Below are 16,431 nucleotides of genomic sequence, written 5' to 3'. Positions count from 1 at the left end.
ATTAGAATTCCATTCTCCATCAGCCAGCCATGCTTGCTTGGGCTGGCTTCCTGAATTACTCCTCCATCCTGGAAGTGCAGCTGGATGACATCACTGACTGAAGTCAGTGAAGAAGATTTAAAAAACAAACAAACTTGCAGACCAGCTGAGCACCCTTACCGGTGTGCTAGGAACTGTCTACAAATCTTACACGTCTCTCCCATTTTTTTTTTTAAATCCTTCCATATCTTTCCTCCTCACGTGTAATGCCCACCTTTGGATTTAGTGTTAGTGGTCAGTAGTTCGCCAGTCCCCTCCCACACACTCATAGTTTGTATGCTCGGTACACACCATACAATTTTCTGGCAGATTTACCTGCCAGATCGATTATTTCCAACATGTCCAATCTGAATTTAGACCGATTTTTTTTTTTTAATTATTATTATCCGATCGTTTTTTAAATCATTTTTTTGATCATTTGTTTGGATAATCAAAAAATCAATCAAAATTCAGATCGGACATGTTAGAAATAATCGATCTGGCAGGTAAATTTGCCAGAAAATTGTATGGTGTGTACCTAGCATTATTGCTGCACCCCCAAATACCTTGAGTTAGTCCCATATCTTGAGATTACCAGACCATTTATGGCTTATCGTACCTGCAGAATGTGACCTCATGCTGAACTGACCTGATGCTTCTCATCATTTGACATCCTTTAGTGCTTTTCACAAGACTATGAACATATCAAGCTAGATGTCTACTTGTATTGTCTACTCAGTGATCTTATTTAATAGATAATCCTTGTGTTTTTGTGAAGGCATTATATCTGATAGCTACCAATGGTACCCCTGAGCTACAGAACCCAGAAAGGCTGTCAGCCGTGTTCCGAGATTTCCTCAACCGATGCCTAGAGATGGATGTGGATAGGAGGGGTTCTGCCAAAGAGCTTCTACAGGTGAGTACAGCATGTCTGCGGCCAGAGCCAGGACAAGGTCCTCCAGCGCCCACGGCTGAGACACCAAAGTGCGCCCCCACATCCCTCCCACTCCAGCCGTCACACACTGATTGCTTTTAGACTAAGAGGTGCCCCAGGGCCCCCAACACCTTAATCTCTACACCTTAAATTATGGGGGGAAGGAGATTCAGTTATCTTGAGGGATGTTTTGATTAATGGGAAGATTAAAACTTTGGAAAACTTAAGGGAGGAGTATGGGCAGTTTCCGTTTGATTTTTGGAGACATGGGCAGTTGGTTCATTTCCTGGCGGAGAAGAGGAGAGTTTTAAATTTTAGTCAGGAGTTGTCAGATTTTGAAAAAATGTTTGTGAAGGAGGAATCTCCAAGACATTTGATTTCGTTATTGTATAAAAATATGATTATGAAAGGGAATGAGGTTTTTCCTGGATATTTAAGTAAGTGGGAGGAGGATTTTGGAATCTCGTTAAATGATAGTCAAAAAAGGAAGATATGTGTACTGACACACAGAGCCGGGACAAGGTCCTCCAGCCCCCAAGGCTGAGACACCAAAGTGCGCCCCCCCATCCCTCCCAATCCAGCCGTCACATTGCTGTTAGACTAAGAGGTGCCCCAGGGCCCCCAACACCTTAATCTCTAGTTATCTGGCTTTGCAGTCTCTGCCATGTATCCTTTTTTCTTATTTCTCTGCTTCAAACAGTGGAATGAAAGCTGAGTGAATTGTGCACTGCGCTCTGAGGCTGGGGCCTCTCTCGCCTCCACCTTGGCCCTGTAAATGGGGGGATATTTAGTGCAAGGGGGGTATTTAGTATAAATGGTGGAGTATTTAGTATAAATGGGAAAGTATTTAGTATAAATGGGGGAGTATTTTGTATAAATGGCTGAGTATTTTGTATAGATGGGGGTGTATTAAGTATAAATGGGGGAGTATTTAGTATAAATGGGGGAGTATTTAGTATAAATGGGGGAGTATTTAGTATAAGAGGAGTATTTCGTATAAATGGGGGTGTATTAAGTATAAATGGGGGAATATTTAGTATAAATGGGTGAGTATTTCGTATAAATGGGGGAATATTTAGGATACATGGGGGAATATTTAGTATACATGGGGAAGTATTAAGTACAAATGGGGGAGTATAAAGTATAAATGGGGGAGTATTCCGTATAAATGGGGGAGTATATAGTATAAATGGGGGAGTATTTAGTATACATAAGGGAGTATTTAGTATACATGGGGGAGTATTTCGTATAAACGGGGAAGTATTTAGTATAAATGGGGGAATATTTAGTATAAATGGGGGAATATTTAATATAAATGGGGGAGTATTTACGGTAGTATAAATGGGGGAGTATATCGTATAAATGGGGGAGTATTAAGTATAAATGAGGGAGTATTAAGTATAAATGGGGGAGTATTTAGTATAAATGGGGGAGTATTTAGTATAAATGGGGGAGTATTAAGTATAAATGCAGAAGTAGAAAAGTAGAAAGCTCTGTTGGTGGGCAGAAAATGGGGGGGGGGGGTGAATCACTTGTGTGCTGAGGTGTACAGCCCTGCAGCGAGCCCTTAAAGCTGCAGTGGCCTAAGTTGTAAAAAATAGCCTGGTCACTAGGGGGGTGTAAGCCTACAGTCCTCAAGTGGTTAAGAAATCAGTAAAGAAAACTGATAGTACCGTAATTGACAAGTAAAGATCCACAGAAACAAAAAGCAGCTTCAGAAAGTAACTGTCGAGTAATCTTAAAGGAAGTGTAAAGGAAAAAATGTCCCCAGTTTAACTTACCTAAGGTTTCTTCTAGCCCCTGTAGTTGTTCTGGTCCCACGCTGTTCTTCCACTCTGATGCCTGCATCAGCTGTGCTTCTACAAAAGCTGCATGGGCATTCAGCGCCTACACAGTTTGTGAAAATTGCAAATGCCCCTGCACCTCACACTCCCATGCAGTGGCTGGCGAGTGAGTCACCTTTCCAAGGGGTACAGCTGCTGCAGGGATCAGAGCGGAGCAATAGCATGGGACCAGCATGACTACAGGGGGCTAGAAGTAGCCCTAGGTAATTAAACTGGGTAAATGTTTTGGCTTAACATACCCTTTAACTGCATTATAAATGTTCACATTGCAGGACACTAAATGATTCTAATATACAATGGTTTGTGTTTGTCTTACAGCATCCATTTTTAAAACTAGCCAAGCCTCTTTCTAGCCTGACTCCATTGATTATAGCAGCAAAGGAAGCCATTAAGAACAGCAGCCGCTAGCTACAGTGGACACACGGTTGTAGTCTCTCCATGAGAACACAGAACTCAGCAGAATCAGAAAACCTCATCCCCTCACATAGCAGGATTAACAAGCTAACCAGCTACTGTTGTGGGGGAGACACGACCCACCATGATGCACCTACTTGTGTCTTCTACCTGCCCTTATGGATTCCTTAAACTTCTTTTTTTTTGTAAGTAGGAACAGGACTACAACATTCAACTCGGCACGTTTGATACTGGTGCTGCACGTCCGCACGTTGATCCGCTGCAGAAACTCTCAGTAGATGGGTTGTACTTTCATAACAGACAATTCATTTTCTGTCTAGCTTTTTTTTTTTTTTGCTTTGTATTTAAAGAAGAAAAAAAAAACAGAAAAAAAAATCTTACTGCATTTACAAATATGCAGCAACATTAACAGGTCCACCGGTCTGTGTAGACCATTCACCTACTCGGATAGTCTTATCTCCCTGTTTTCAGCACAGGGTTGGTTTACTTTTGGTACAGATTTGCATGTGTGAGCAGCCATTGTTTGGGGAAGGTGCAGCATGATGTAAGAGATCCATGAATATGGAAATTAGACCACCCAGAGTAAAGGGGAGATGTACTGTGCCTGCCTAGGCAGTGAAGCAGTTTACATAATAGGGCTATGGTACATGTTTTCAGCCTGTAGTAGTGAGTTGTTTTTTTTTCCATCACTTGGCAAAGTTAATTCCAGCATGCTCGTTTGTAGCCAGCAGGGATCACGGGAGCAGGTCCAGGCTTGCTACACAGTGAAGAAAAATAGCCATTTATTGGGCTGAGTGAATATTTTTAACAAGGCATTCTGTAAACTCACAAGGTACTTCTGAGCATCATATGTATATAGCAAATATGTCTGTGGGTGCTCACTGCACTTAATTCACTGATACAGCCCTTTGTTGTTATTTTGTACTGAAGGAACCTGCTGAAAAGATTAGCTTTCTTAGAAAGTGTAGAACAAATTGATTTATCATACATCGTTGGCCAAAACCTAAAGCACCTGCTTAATATTGTCTACATCCCACTTGTGCCACCAATACAGCTCTGACATGTGCAGGCATGGACTCCACAAGCTCTCTGAAGGTATCTGTTATCGAGAGGCTAGAAGCAGATCTTTAAAGTCCTGTGTGTTGCAAGATGGGGTCACTATGAGTTGGACCGTGTGTTCAGGAGATTGAGATATGGGGAATTTGGAGGCCATGCATAGTATGATTCATTTTCTTCCCTTGCTCTATGGTCCAGTTTTGATGCTCACATGCCCATTATAGGCACTTTTAGTAGTAGTCAGGTGGCAGCATGGATTTTCTCATTGGCCAATGACTACACAGACCTGTACGCAGCAAGCTGTGCTGCACCAGGTGTTCTGACGCCTTTCTGTCGTGGCCAGCATACTTTTTTCAGCGGTTGGTGCTACACTAGCTATTAGACCAGACAGGCTAGCCTTTGCTCCCCATGTCCATGAAACTGCTGGTGCTTCAGTTGTCCTTCCTTGGGCCACTTTTGGTGGTAACTAATTTCTTACCAGGAACACCTCACAAGACATGTCATTTTGCGGATGCTTTTACCTTTTTACATCTAGCCACCCAATTTGACCTCTATCAAAGCCATTCAGATCCTTTCAGTGTCTTTTTTTTTTCCTGGCATCACATAAACTTGTGAAGGTGACTGTTCGCTTACTGGCGTAGTGAGGGTCATGTCTGCAATGACCCAAGGAGAAGCATTTGATCAGTTTGGTCAGATGATGGATATGTAAGTCTGATTTGCTAGTCATGATCTTGTGCTAAAGCAGGGTGTGATCACAGCAAATCAGAGTTGTGCAAATCTGTCAGCTGATCAACCAAAGCACATGCTTTTCCATGAGTTCTCCTAGACATAACCATCACTACTGGCTAATATACAATTGTTCGATAAAGTGCCATTGTAACAAGATAATCAGTGATATTCACTTCACCTGCAGTGGTTTTAATGTTGTGCTGATTGGTGTATACATATATACATAAAGTGCAGGTGTAGTTACACTTAAGTACAGCTAAGGTGTCTGACCATGTTCAGCAATGCAATATACTTGCAGTATTGATTGTACTCTCACTGTAATTTGCAAGAATGTCACCTCCACTGTGTCCAGTAAAATGTGTGCTTTCTGCCTGTCTAGACAGTAAACTAACTATGGTGTGTAATTTTCCCTGTTTGAAATGAATGGTTCTTAAAGGGAAACAGAGAGAAAGGACATTAAAAAAAATAAAAAGATTTCATACATACATGGGGCTTCCTCCAGCCCCATAAGCCTGGATCGCTCCCATGCCGCAATTATCCACTTCCTCTATCGCCGATACCGGGTCCCGTCCCTTCCGGCGGACAGGACCAATTGTCCATATACACAGGGGCTCCCTCAGTAAGGCGCCGCACGGATAAGGAGAGAGCACCAATGATGCGGAAAAATTGGCCGCGTGCTTCCGCCGACTGGCCGAAAGTACGGGACCCGGTACTGGCGAATACAGGCAGCGGAGGACGGTGGCATGGGAGCGATCCAAGCTTATGGGGCTGGAGGAAGCCCCAGGTATGTATAAAATCTTTTACCTTCTTCAGCTCTGTAAATTGTCCCTTTAGACTTATTCCCTGGCAAATCATTATCAGCACTTCAGCATACTCAGAGTACAGGCTGGCCAGGAGTTTTTTTTACTGTAAACCATGGGAGTGACATACCAGCATCTTAAAACAAAGCTAAAATTAACAGTCCAGTCATATTGCATTACTGATCAGAGCTCAGGCTTGAGCTATTCTGAAAACTCTTAAGTATAAAGGTACTTACACATGTTGGATTTTTCCAAGCGACCTGTCGTTTAGACGTGTGAACGAACAGTCGTTTGGACGTCAAATCAGGCTTGGGTACAAACGGTCGTTCAGCTGATAAGACTGGATTTGAACGATCCACCAAGCGGATCCGTCAAAACCAGTCTTATCAGCTGAACAACCGTTTGTACACACGCCCGGTTTGATGTCCAAACGACCGGTCGTTCAGCCGTCCAAACGACCAGTCGTTTGGAAAAATCCAATGTGTGTACGCACCTTGAGTACACCAAGCCTTGTGTGGCGTATACTACTACAATGACTGTTTTGTGTTCTGGTGATCCAATGTATCAGAAGGCCATAATGCTTTATTTTGTATTGGACATACATATGATTTTGGTCACTGAAACTGGAATTTTTAGTGGTTATAACTGAAGGAAAATATTTTACTTTCCAAATGATCTGTAATTTGTAGAATCTTAAGAACAATCTTCTCCCCAGGGAGAAAATTGGATAGCAGAGTGAACAGTGTGGTACCCATCAAAATGATCTGTTCTTTGTAAGACTGTTAAGAATCTCACACATAGCTCCATGCATGCTCTTTGTATGCTTGTGTTGGAGGATAAATTGCATAAAATGGTAATCTTTACTCACTTGGAACAGCAACCTGCAGCTGGTAAATGAAAGGAGAAAGATGCTGATGAATTTCCTGGCAGCTGATGAGCTATAGCACAGCTGCCCTCTTAAGTGAACCTGTAAGAAAAAAATAATCGATACTTGTCACTGTAGAGGGAAGCCTTTGGATGATCCAGACTCGTCCGTGACTCCTCCGCTGCTCGCCGGGACCCTCTTCTTTTTCTTGGTTTCCAAACTCCCCTTTATGTATCAGGGCAACCGCGGCCACGCTCGTACACAGGAAATCCAATAAGCTCTTGTCAGATTTGCTTAGAGTGCCGCAGTACTGGATTGGTGGGGTGTCGAGGACGATGGGGGAAGCCCCAGGACTATCCAAAGGCTTCTCTCTATTTTTTCCAATTTTTGGTTTCAGGTTCACTTTAATTCGATAAAATGCAAATTCTTCACTCAGCACTGAAGATGATATCATAACAATAATCCTCTGGAACAGCTAGGGAGACACTTGGATAGTGGCTTACTGCAACACTTTCAGGCAGTAGGACATTTTCATCATTTTGTGGTCTGTGAACCTGGAAACCAGATTTCAAAGGACCTACTCACTTTTTCACACTAATGCATTAAATTTGCTAAACAAGACATGGATAGAGTAGGCCTGCATTCCTTATGTCAGAGCAGTGAGATAACGGAAGCCTATATAGCATCCAGAGGTGGGTACATGTTATTTGGCTGACCGATGTGACGACATCATTTGTGAGAAAGGAAGAGGGTCCTTTTAAAGGATACATCCAAGGTAAAAATAAAATCAAAATCCACTTACCTGAGGCTACCTCCGGCCCCTGGCAGCCGTCCTGTGCCCTCGCCGCCCTCGCCTGCGCAGTAGAGACCTGATGATATCGGCTACACCTCTTGACCCGCACCGTGGGCGTACATGAAGCCGACCTGGAAGCCGACCTGGCGAGGCTTCTTCAGCGGAGGACACCGGCAGTGAAAGGAGCTGCGGGGAGGGCACAGGACGGTTGCCAGGGACTGGAGGAAGCCCCAGGTAAGTGGATTTTGATTTTATTTTTACCTTGGACCTCTCCTTTAAGAACATGAGTAAAAGAAGAATTGAAATCGTAATATCACTTCTCAAAACTTTTCTTCTTTACCTCATGTAGCAGCCGTGCAGCTCAGAAACTCTTTCCTTTGACTTGAACATTTATTAGCAAATTCAAATAATTGTAAAAGCTGATTCAATTCAATACATTTTAAATGACCAGAATTGTTTATTTTTTATTGTTAGACACTCAAAAGAACTAAGTAGAGATTGTCATGTGTAGAAGAACTCCTGGAGAAGCATGTGATTTGTCTGATCAGCTGATAGATTTGCAAGGCTCTGATTCACAGTGCTCACATCCTGCTTTACCACATGCTCACAACTAGCAAATCTATCTACTGACCAAGCTGATCACATGCTTCTCCATGAGTTTTCCTAAACATGACCATCACTAGGTATTGCCTTACAATGTTGTTTTGTCCAGCACTCACGGTCCAGAGATTGTGCATTTGAATGTTTTTACAGCAGGGATTAACTGTGTTTGGACTCCATTAAACAAAGTCAACTCCAATCCAAACTCAGCTAGGTGGCAGCATAATATTAGATCTTGTGTATAAAAAATTTAGTTAGATCAAAAGTTGGAATTTACAATATATATCTTTTGACTTTATTTTACATATTTATAGATATATTTGATTAGATAGTAAAAGACAAGGAACCACTAGTGACCAATTGTAAGTCAGCTCTCTGTAGCTGTTATTGGCTAGTTTCATGGAAACAGATTTATGATTAGTTGCTATGGATTACTGGTCTCCTTTAGCCTTTATTAAATGACGTTTTTCACCTCTGTAGGGCATCCCCCAATGAATATTGCTATGCAGCACTGAAAGGGAATTCTGCTTGAGAGCCAAAGACACAACTAGTCTATTGAATGGTCCTTTTGGGAACTGGCAGCAAATATTAAAACGTTAAATAGCTTAGGATTGCAATGGCTATAGCTTCAGCTTATCACTTATTTTTATCATTAACATTTTTTTTAAATAATTTACATAAAGGACAGCTTAAGTGGCCTTAATTAGAGATTTGGTGGTGTCATGATCCTTCCAGTTTTAAATGTTTGCGCTCTTTGGTGAAGCAAGTTGAAAGGGTTATAGTTGTAGCTGAGGTAAAGAGGCCTCATTGGCACTGCAGTACAGACAGCAACAATGATGTACAAATTGCAGAAAACCCGTAGCATTCGGTCAAACTTGCTGCAGTTTTGTCTGGAAAGAGAGTGATTCTGATTGGATGCCAAGGTGCTGCTCTATTTTTGACAACATTGTTCTTTGCATTTGTATCGTTAACCTATTAGCAGCTTTAATAGAAGTTATCTCGTTTGAGATGAGTGCACTGCTTTTGACCTCAGTCGGCAAAACTCGTTGTGCTCTAAATTCTTGAAATGCTTTGATCTCTCTCAACTAGCAGAAAATATAGACACTGAAAGCAGAAGTCCTCTGTTATTGTCTCACACTGCCCCCTAGTGACATGTGGCCATAAATACACATTTCAGCAGTACTAATTAGAAGCAAGAAAATTTAACAAATAAAACAAATGTGCTAAATTAAATTAGCCTGGAGCACTTGCAAGCCACTAAATAAATTGGCTGCCAAAGGGTTAAAGTTCTGTGCACACATTAATTAGGCTGTTGCCACCTGAAATGATCTTTCATGAGCTTTTGATGTCAGTTTGCTAGTGATTATCATACAGACATGTATGATTGACTCTCTAGCTGTATGCACTCTCCTGTGGAGTGGGGAGTGGACATGCAGGAGGCATTCTCATCAGCACATAATACAGGCAAACATAGCAGCAATTGGCTGATGTTTTCATCATGGCTGACTGCATAAAGGGTAGCAGCCAAAGCTGATTGGTTCAGGTGACACTGTGGCTACTGTGTGTGTGTAGGGGCTGCCTTATTAAGGTCAGTGCAAAGAATACTGAAGCAAATGTGAAACAGTTTAAACCTGATTGGATGCTATGGGCTATGTTCCAAATCTCTTTTACTTTTCTTTGCATCAGTGTTCATAAAAAAAGCTTCTGTGTCCTATTAAAACTGAGTGCGAGGTGACTGTTCAGGCGAAGCTTAAAGGGTACCTGAAGTGAGAAGTATATGGAGGCTGCTGGCAGTCTCGCTGGTCTGTTTGGCTGCAGTAGTATCTGATTCACACCAGAAACAAGCATGCAGCTAATACAGTCAGATTTGACAAAAACGACAAACACCTGATCTGCTGCATGCTTGTTTAAAGGGACACTTAAGTCAAACAAAAAAACATGAGTTTTACTCACCTAGGGCTTCCAATAGCCCTCTGCAGCTGTCTGGTGCCCTCGCCGTCTCCCTCAGATCCTCCTGGCCCCGCCGGCAGCCACTTCCTGTTTCGGTGACAGGAGCTGACAGGCTGGGGACGCGAGTGATTCTTCGCGTTCCTGGCCACAATAGCGCCATCTATGCTGCTATAGCATATATCATATACCATATAGCAGCATAGATGGCGCTATTGTGGCCGGGAACGCAAAGAATCACTCGCGTCCCCAGCCTGTCAGCTCCTGTCACCGAAACAGGAAGTGGCTGCCGGCGGGGCCAGGAGGATCTGAGGGAGACAGCGAGGGCACCGGACAGCTGCAGGGGGCTATTGGAAGCCCTAGGTGAGTAAAACTCATTTTTTGTTTGTTTGACTTAAAGGGAAGGTTCAGGGAACTCTTGAAAAAAATAAAAATCCCTATCCACTTACCTGGGGCTTCCTCCAGCCCGTGGCAGGCAGGAGGTGCCCTCGCCGCCGCTCCAGAGGCTTCCGGTCGTCTTCGATGGCCGACCCGACCTGGCCAGGCCGGCTGCCAGGTCGGGCTCTTCTGCGCTCCATGGCCGGGCTCTTCTGCGTCCCACGCGGGCGCGCTGACGTCATCGGACGTCCTCCGGGCTGTACTGCGCAGGCGCAGTAGTTCTGCGCCTGCGCAGTACAGCCCGGAGGACGTCCGATGACGTCAGCGCGCCCGCGTGGGACGCAGAAGAGCCCGGCCATGGAGCGCAGAAGAGCCCGACCTGGCAGCCGGCCTGGCCAGGTCGGGTCGGCCACCGAAGACGACCGGAAGCCTCTGGAGCGGCGGCGAGGGCACCTCCTGCCTGCCACGGGCTGGAGGAAGCCCCAGGTAAGTGGATAGGGATTTTTATTTTTTTCAAGGTTTCCCTGGACCTTCACTTTAAGTGTCCCTTTAAGGTCTATGGCTAAAAGTATTAGAGACAGAGGATCAGCAGGATAGCCAGGCAACTGGTATTGCTTAAAAGGAAATAAATATGGCAGCCTCCATATACCTATCACTTCAGATTCTCCTCAGAGTAGCACTGCATCCAAAACAGAAAAAAAATCCATTCCTAACCTTCCCCTACTTTTTCAAAAACCATAAGGTCCTTCAAAGATCAGATGTGAAAAAAAACACGACAGGGTTAGTACTGACTAGTACAGCACTGCCTTGCATTGCTCACTGCACCCGTGACTATTACTGTGGGAAGTAAGATGTGTGACTTTCTTCCTCTGCAATGGGCCCATCACTGTCTTCAGGCTAAAACTGTATTGGTGCCACCTTGTTTCGGTAAAAGGAACTCGCATACATTAATACTAGGCTGCATGCATATCGTTGGCAGAGGGCGGAGGCCACACCCCGTACTACCAAAAAAGGTGGTGAGAAAATTAGTGATCACTAGCACTGAGATCTTTATTGTTAAATCTGGGTTTAGTAGTGCTTTGAAAAATAAACTTTAACGAGTTTAATACTGATCTGAACAACAAAGCTTGAAACTTCTTATCTAATGGGTAAAGCCTAAAATTAGAGCTAAACTTGCCTGGATCAAGAGGAAAAAATGTTATATGAAAGAGTCTACTGCACAAAAAGATACCATAATACACAATAAGGATGCATAGCCTCTAAACAGAACTGTTACCCAGGTAAGGGCTCCAGTAACCAGATCCAGCTAGACTGTCTCTTGAGATGGGTGCATGCTGCTACTTGCATTATTTGCTCTGGTTTCTATGACGGAATTGAGTTCCCATTTGTAACTGCCTGTATCTTCTGCTCATCACCTGAGACAGCCAATCACAGCGCAGTAACATGGTCTTTCTGTTTTAATACCAAAAGTTCTGCCTAAATGAGAATTACAGATGTTTGGCCATTAACCTATTTATTAACAGACTTTACACATTTTTTCATTCTGCAAAGCTGTACCTCAGATTAGGCTATTGATGCACCCATTTTGTTATATTAAGGCTACATTAGTAAAATGGTCACGTCAGAATTAAGTTTAGGCTCTATGTCTAACATTAATGTCGGTGTATTTTGAAACTGGAAAACTTATATTCATTGTTCTAAAATCCTACAATTTTATTTGTTTCCTCAGGGGTAATAGTGTGCATGTGAACTTTGTATGAATGATTTTATGTCCCTTATTTAGGTCCATCTATGATTAGACAGGCCTAGTCCTAGTTTCTGAGCCCAAGAAAAAATACCTAATTCAGGCCTCCATTCTCAAGTGGAACTATAATATAGTAGTGCAAATGCAGCTCACCTGCGAAACTGCGGCTGCAGCTTAATTATTCACAACCCAGGTAAATAAACATGGAATATTTTCCTTTCCATTTTGGCATGGACATAATCTGACACCAAAGAGCAGAAGACTCTTCAAATAGAGAGATGAGTATTTCACATATCGTAATATTCTCCCCTGGGGGGTACTCACCTCGGGTGAGGGAAGCCTCCGGATCCTATTGAGGCTTCCCCCGTCCTCCTCTGTCCCACGGCGGCGGCGGCAAAAATCCTTTCGGAGCAGCGGCGATGTAAATATTTACCTCTTGACTCCAGCGCAGGCACAGTATCCGCTCTCTGCACAGAGATAGGCAAAAATAGCCGATCTCCGTCAGGCCGCTCTACTGCGCAGGCGCAAGTCTCCTGCGCCTGCGCAGTAGAGCGGACCCGACGATGATCGGCTATTTTCGCCTATCTCCGTGGGAAAAGCCGCAACAGCGCCCCCGGTGGAGCCAGAAAAGGTAAATATTGCAGTGCCAGACAATTGTCGCCTGTGCGTTCCGTGGGCTGCAGCGAGAACGCCGTGGGACACAGGAGGACGGGGGAAGCCTCAATAGGGTCCTGAGGCTTCCCCCTACCTAGGTGAGTACCCCCCAGGGGAACATTTTTCTGTACAGGTTTTCTTTAAGTAACTTATCTATTTGAGACATTGGCCCATATGCAATTACTGTTTTCTCCTGAGTGTTCTCCTAGGTGATATTTTTAAACTTGTCTATAAAATGCATTTTAAGCCACCAGAAAGCAAGAAAATACTCTAAATAATAATTTTTAGAGTACTTTTTCACCTACTTTTTGGTACTTTTTTTTTTGTTGAAAAGTGCTGGAAAGTTATTTTAAATTCAAGATAAAAAATGATCTCCTAGGAGAAAACTCAGGTGAAAAAGTGAATTGCATATGACCCATTATTAAAAAAAAAGAAGTTTAACAGTGACAACTAGGGGCTTATGATGTGGAGTTTTGCCACCTTACCTTACAACTGTTCATAGCTAATAAATAATAATAATGGCCATGAGTGGCTTGTAATTTTGTGTACAAACTGTGTTCGACATCAGAGTTGACATCACCAAGGACCAAACTTGTGGTTCTTGTGATGGTAATCGTAATGTTGAGCATGGTTTGATCCTGGTGCCAGGGGAAAACACAATTTTTCCCCAGTTACTTGTTTTTGTCTAATGGAATGTCCAACGGAGGGAATACACTCGCTAGGCCATTTTTCCTGCAATTTCCGGGTCTCTGTCCGCTTTTGCGATCACGCAAACGTTTTGCTGCGTCAGTTCCACAAGTTTTTATTTGCGGCAGCACATACTGTGATTTTGAACGCTTACTCCCATCATATGGGAAAAAGCTGTTCAATTTAAAGATGCTCAGAAAATTGTGAACATAAAATGCTAATGAACAGTCAGAATGAGCGTTTCCCAAGCGCTTGGGAAACGCTCATTCTGACTGTTCATTAGCATTTTATGTTCACAAGGTAATCAGGAAGCACAATGATGCGACCCCTGGAAGTTTGCAGGGCAATTTCAGGCTATAAATAACTCATTCTGCCACAGGGATGCAGCGATTCAGCTTAGAATCTACTGCCGAAGAAGGATGAATAAGAATATAAGGTAAACATGATACTTCAGTGTCTCTTTAACTTTTGCTAATGAGTTTTCTTCTAGTAGATGACTTTTCACCTATTTAAAATACATTTTTAGCGCTCTGCAATTGGAAAAAGGATTAAACCGTTGGTGAGCAAGTACTATCAGAACTATTGGGTAATTTCTTGCTTGCTTGTGGTTTGAAGGGCATTTCATTGACAAGGTGTGAACATATCACCTAGGAGAATGCGCAGGAGAAAAAAGTTATTGTATATGGACCCATTACTGTGTTAAAATATGTAAAAGTTCCTTGCAATGGAGATATACAGCACAAGCCCAATACCATGCTTTGTTATTATAATGCAGAGGTAGGCATAATAGACATTTCATAAGTCATCAGTGCATGTTTTATGGATGACTATACCTATTCAGATTGTACATGCTATAATTGAGAATTTTCTAAACATGTCAAAGACTATAAAAAAACGAGACCTAACTTGAATATAGCCAATAGGCTGATCTTTGGAAGTGGAAGCTTATAAAACAGCCTGCATGGGCAGAGAAGGACTGTTGGCCTGACTTCTGCTGCTGTCAGAGTTGGGCAGTTGAAAAAGGTGGAGCAGGTCACTTTTGGACTATTTATACCTCCTATATCAAGCTAGATCTAGAGACTGCCATAGATTAGTTTCTAGCAGCCCTTATTAATTTAATGACCATCTAGTGGACTAGTGACGAATAATAGCTTGGCAAACACTCCTGCAGAAATCTATTTATATATCTTGATTAATGGTCCTTTAACATTGAGAACAGTTTTAAATCCATTGACATCACTTAATATGCTTGACTGCATATCACGAGTAAAACAGCTGACTCATCTGTCTAAGCAATTAATTCTCTTTATAGTTCCTGGAATGCTCAGCATTCTTTCCAATACAAATAGCAGTTCTTTCACTTTCCCTGTAAAAAGGTGAGATCTACACTTTCCTCTTTGATACCCACAGACATTTAACACAACTGGACTGAAAGTGAATTGATGAAAGAGATAGTTACTTTATGGAGTTACTTGTACCATGCAAAATAGATTTCATTTCAGGATACTGGAAGTATATATAAAAATATGGAAAAAATAAAATAATTAGGAGCCCCCCAAAAATGCTACACTTTGCACTTTTATGTTTTGAAGACGGTACAGATCTGTTTTGATGGTACACCAAGAATGTAATATTTATATCCAAGAGTTTTCTAAAAAAAAAAAATATGCATTAGCGTTGATTTATGTTATTAAGTAGGGCATCTTTGGGCATACAAGTGTTTATTTTAGACAGTATTTTACATGGGGGTACAGGAGGTTGGGTATAACATATATTTCATCTTAAAAAGTAATTGGTGCACCTGCTATATGGGTGGATGTTCAAAAATGTCAATGACTTCAACATTCAATTCTACAGAACCCATAAAATACATATTTACACTTAGTGACTACAACAAAGAAAGATGCATTTCTTCACACCTGCTCTGGATGAAAAAAACAAAAACTTTTTATGCAAAATAAATTTGTATGTAAATGTGCAGCATCTTTATGAGCCAAACCAGACTAGCATCTCCTAATTATGGCCAGTGGTTGTTTTTTTCAATTATGGAATGGAAAACACATTGTTGAGTTTACTGTTGATAGGTAATTTCTGATTTATGGTACAGCCTTTCTCGGATTTTGTAAGCTGACTGAAAAGATGGGGGTGAAAATATAAAAACAGGAAATATGTAAAATGTCCATTTCTACTCACCGTCCTCTCGTCATGCCTCACGCATTGCATTACCCAATAAAAATATATCCTTTGTGTATTTGGCCATTCTGTCACAAGAGTACAACACATCAGCACCCGGAATCCTAATTTTACTACAGAAATGATTTAAACTTTTGACTGAGAATAAAATCAAGAAAATTATATTTCACAGGGTACCTCTATTTTTTTTTTCCAGTACTGTGAATAGCTTGTCATTTTTGCAAATTTTAATTGAAAGAACGGGAAAACACACAAGGACATTTCGGGGGAAAAAAAATCTGGTGTTAATATAATGATATATTCCCATTGTCTCTTTCAACTGTAACACATTTGCTGTACATTCCTCTTTTCTAGGGCGTGTTATCTGTAAAATACAAAATGTGTAGTGATATTCTGTAACTTTTTCAAGGAAAGATTTTTTTTTAAATTGGACATATAAGTTATTTATGTTTGGTATGCGCTGAGAATGCAGAAAAATCTGAATACCTCAGTGTCTACTTTTTATTTTTTTTAAACAAAAATCCTTTGAATTTTATTTTGGGAGGAATAAGTTAATTTAAATTGTGGTTGAAGCAATAGAAAATTGAAATATGGATTGTGCATGACTGTGTCTTGAGTGTAAAAAAAAAATATTGCAGTTTGAAATCTGGACCTGCAGTATTGTGAATAAAAGTTAGAAATACTGTGGTTTGTGGTGGTGTTTGCTTTTTTAATCTCTCAGACAACTGGAGGATAGTGTATAGAAAGATCAACAGATGAATGAAAACGTTTCCCA

The 16,431-nt window shown here is 41.8% G+C and overlaps 1 protein-coding gene across 6 annotated transcripts in view; it reads left to right on the top strand.

Annotated features, from left to right (window-relative positions):
- PAK3 (p21 (RAC1) activated kinase 3) overlaps positions 1-6,077 on the top strand; it is a 293,331-nt gene extending 287,254 nt beyond the window's left edge. For all 6 annotated transcript variants that reach the window (XM_068251115.1, XM_068251116.1, XM_068251117.1 and 3 more), the window contains 2 exons: positions 797-934; positions 3,115-6,077. In XM_068251115.1, the coding sequence (XP_068107216.1) occupies positions 797-934; positions 3,115-3,204 (228 nt within the window). In that variant the 3' untranslated portion in view covers positions 3,205-6,077. The remainder of the gene's footprint in view (positions 1-796; positions 935-3,114) is intronic.
- Positions 6,078-16,431: the final 10,354 nt, after the last annotated feature.

Source organism: Hyperolius riggenbachi, chromosome 8 (assembly GCF_040937935.1).
Source record: "Hyperolius riggenbachi isolate aHypRig1 chromosome 8, aHypRig1.pri, whole genome shotgun sequence".
NCBI lineage: Eukaryota > Metazoa > Chordata > Amphibia > Anura > Hyperoliidae > Hyperolius > Hyperolius riggenbachi.
This window is presented reverse-complemented; position numbering and strand designations above follow the sequence as displayed.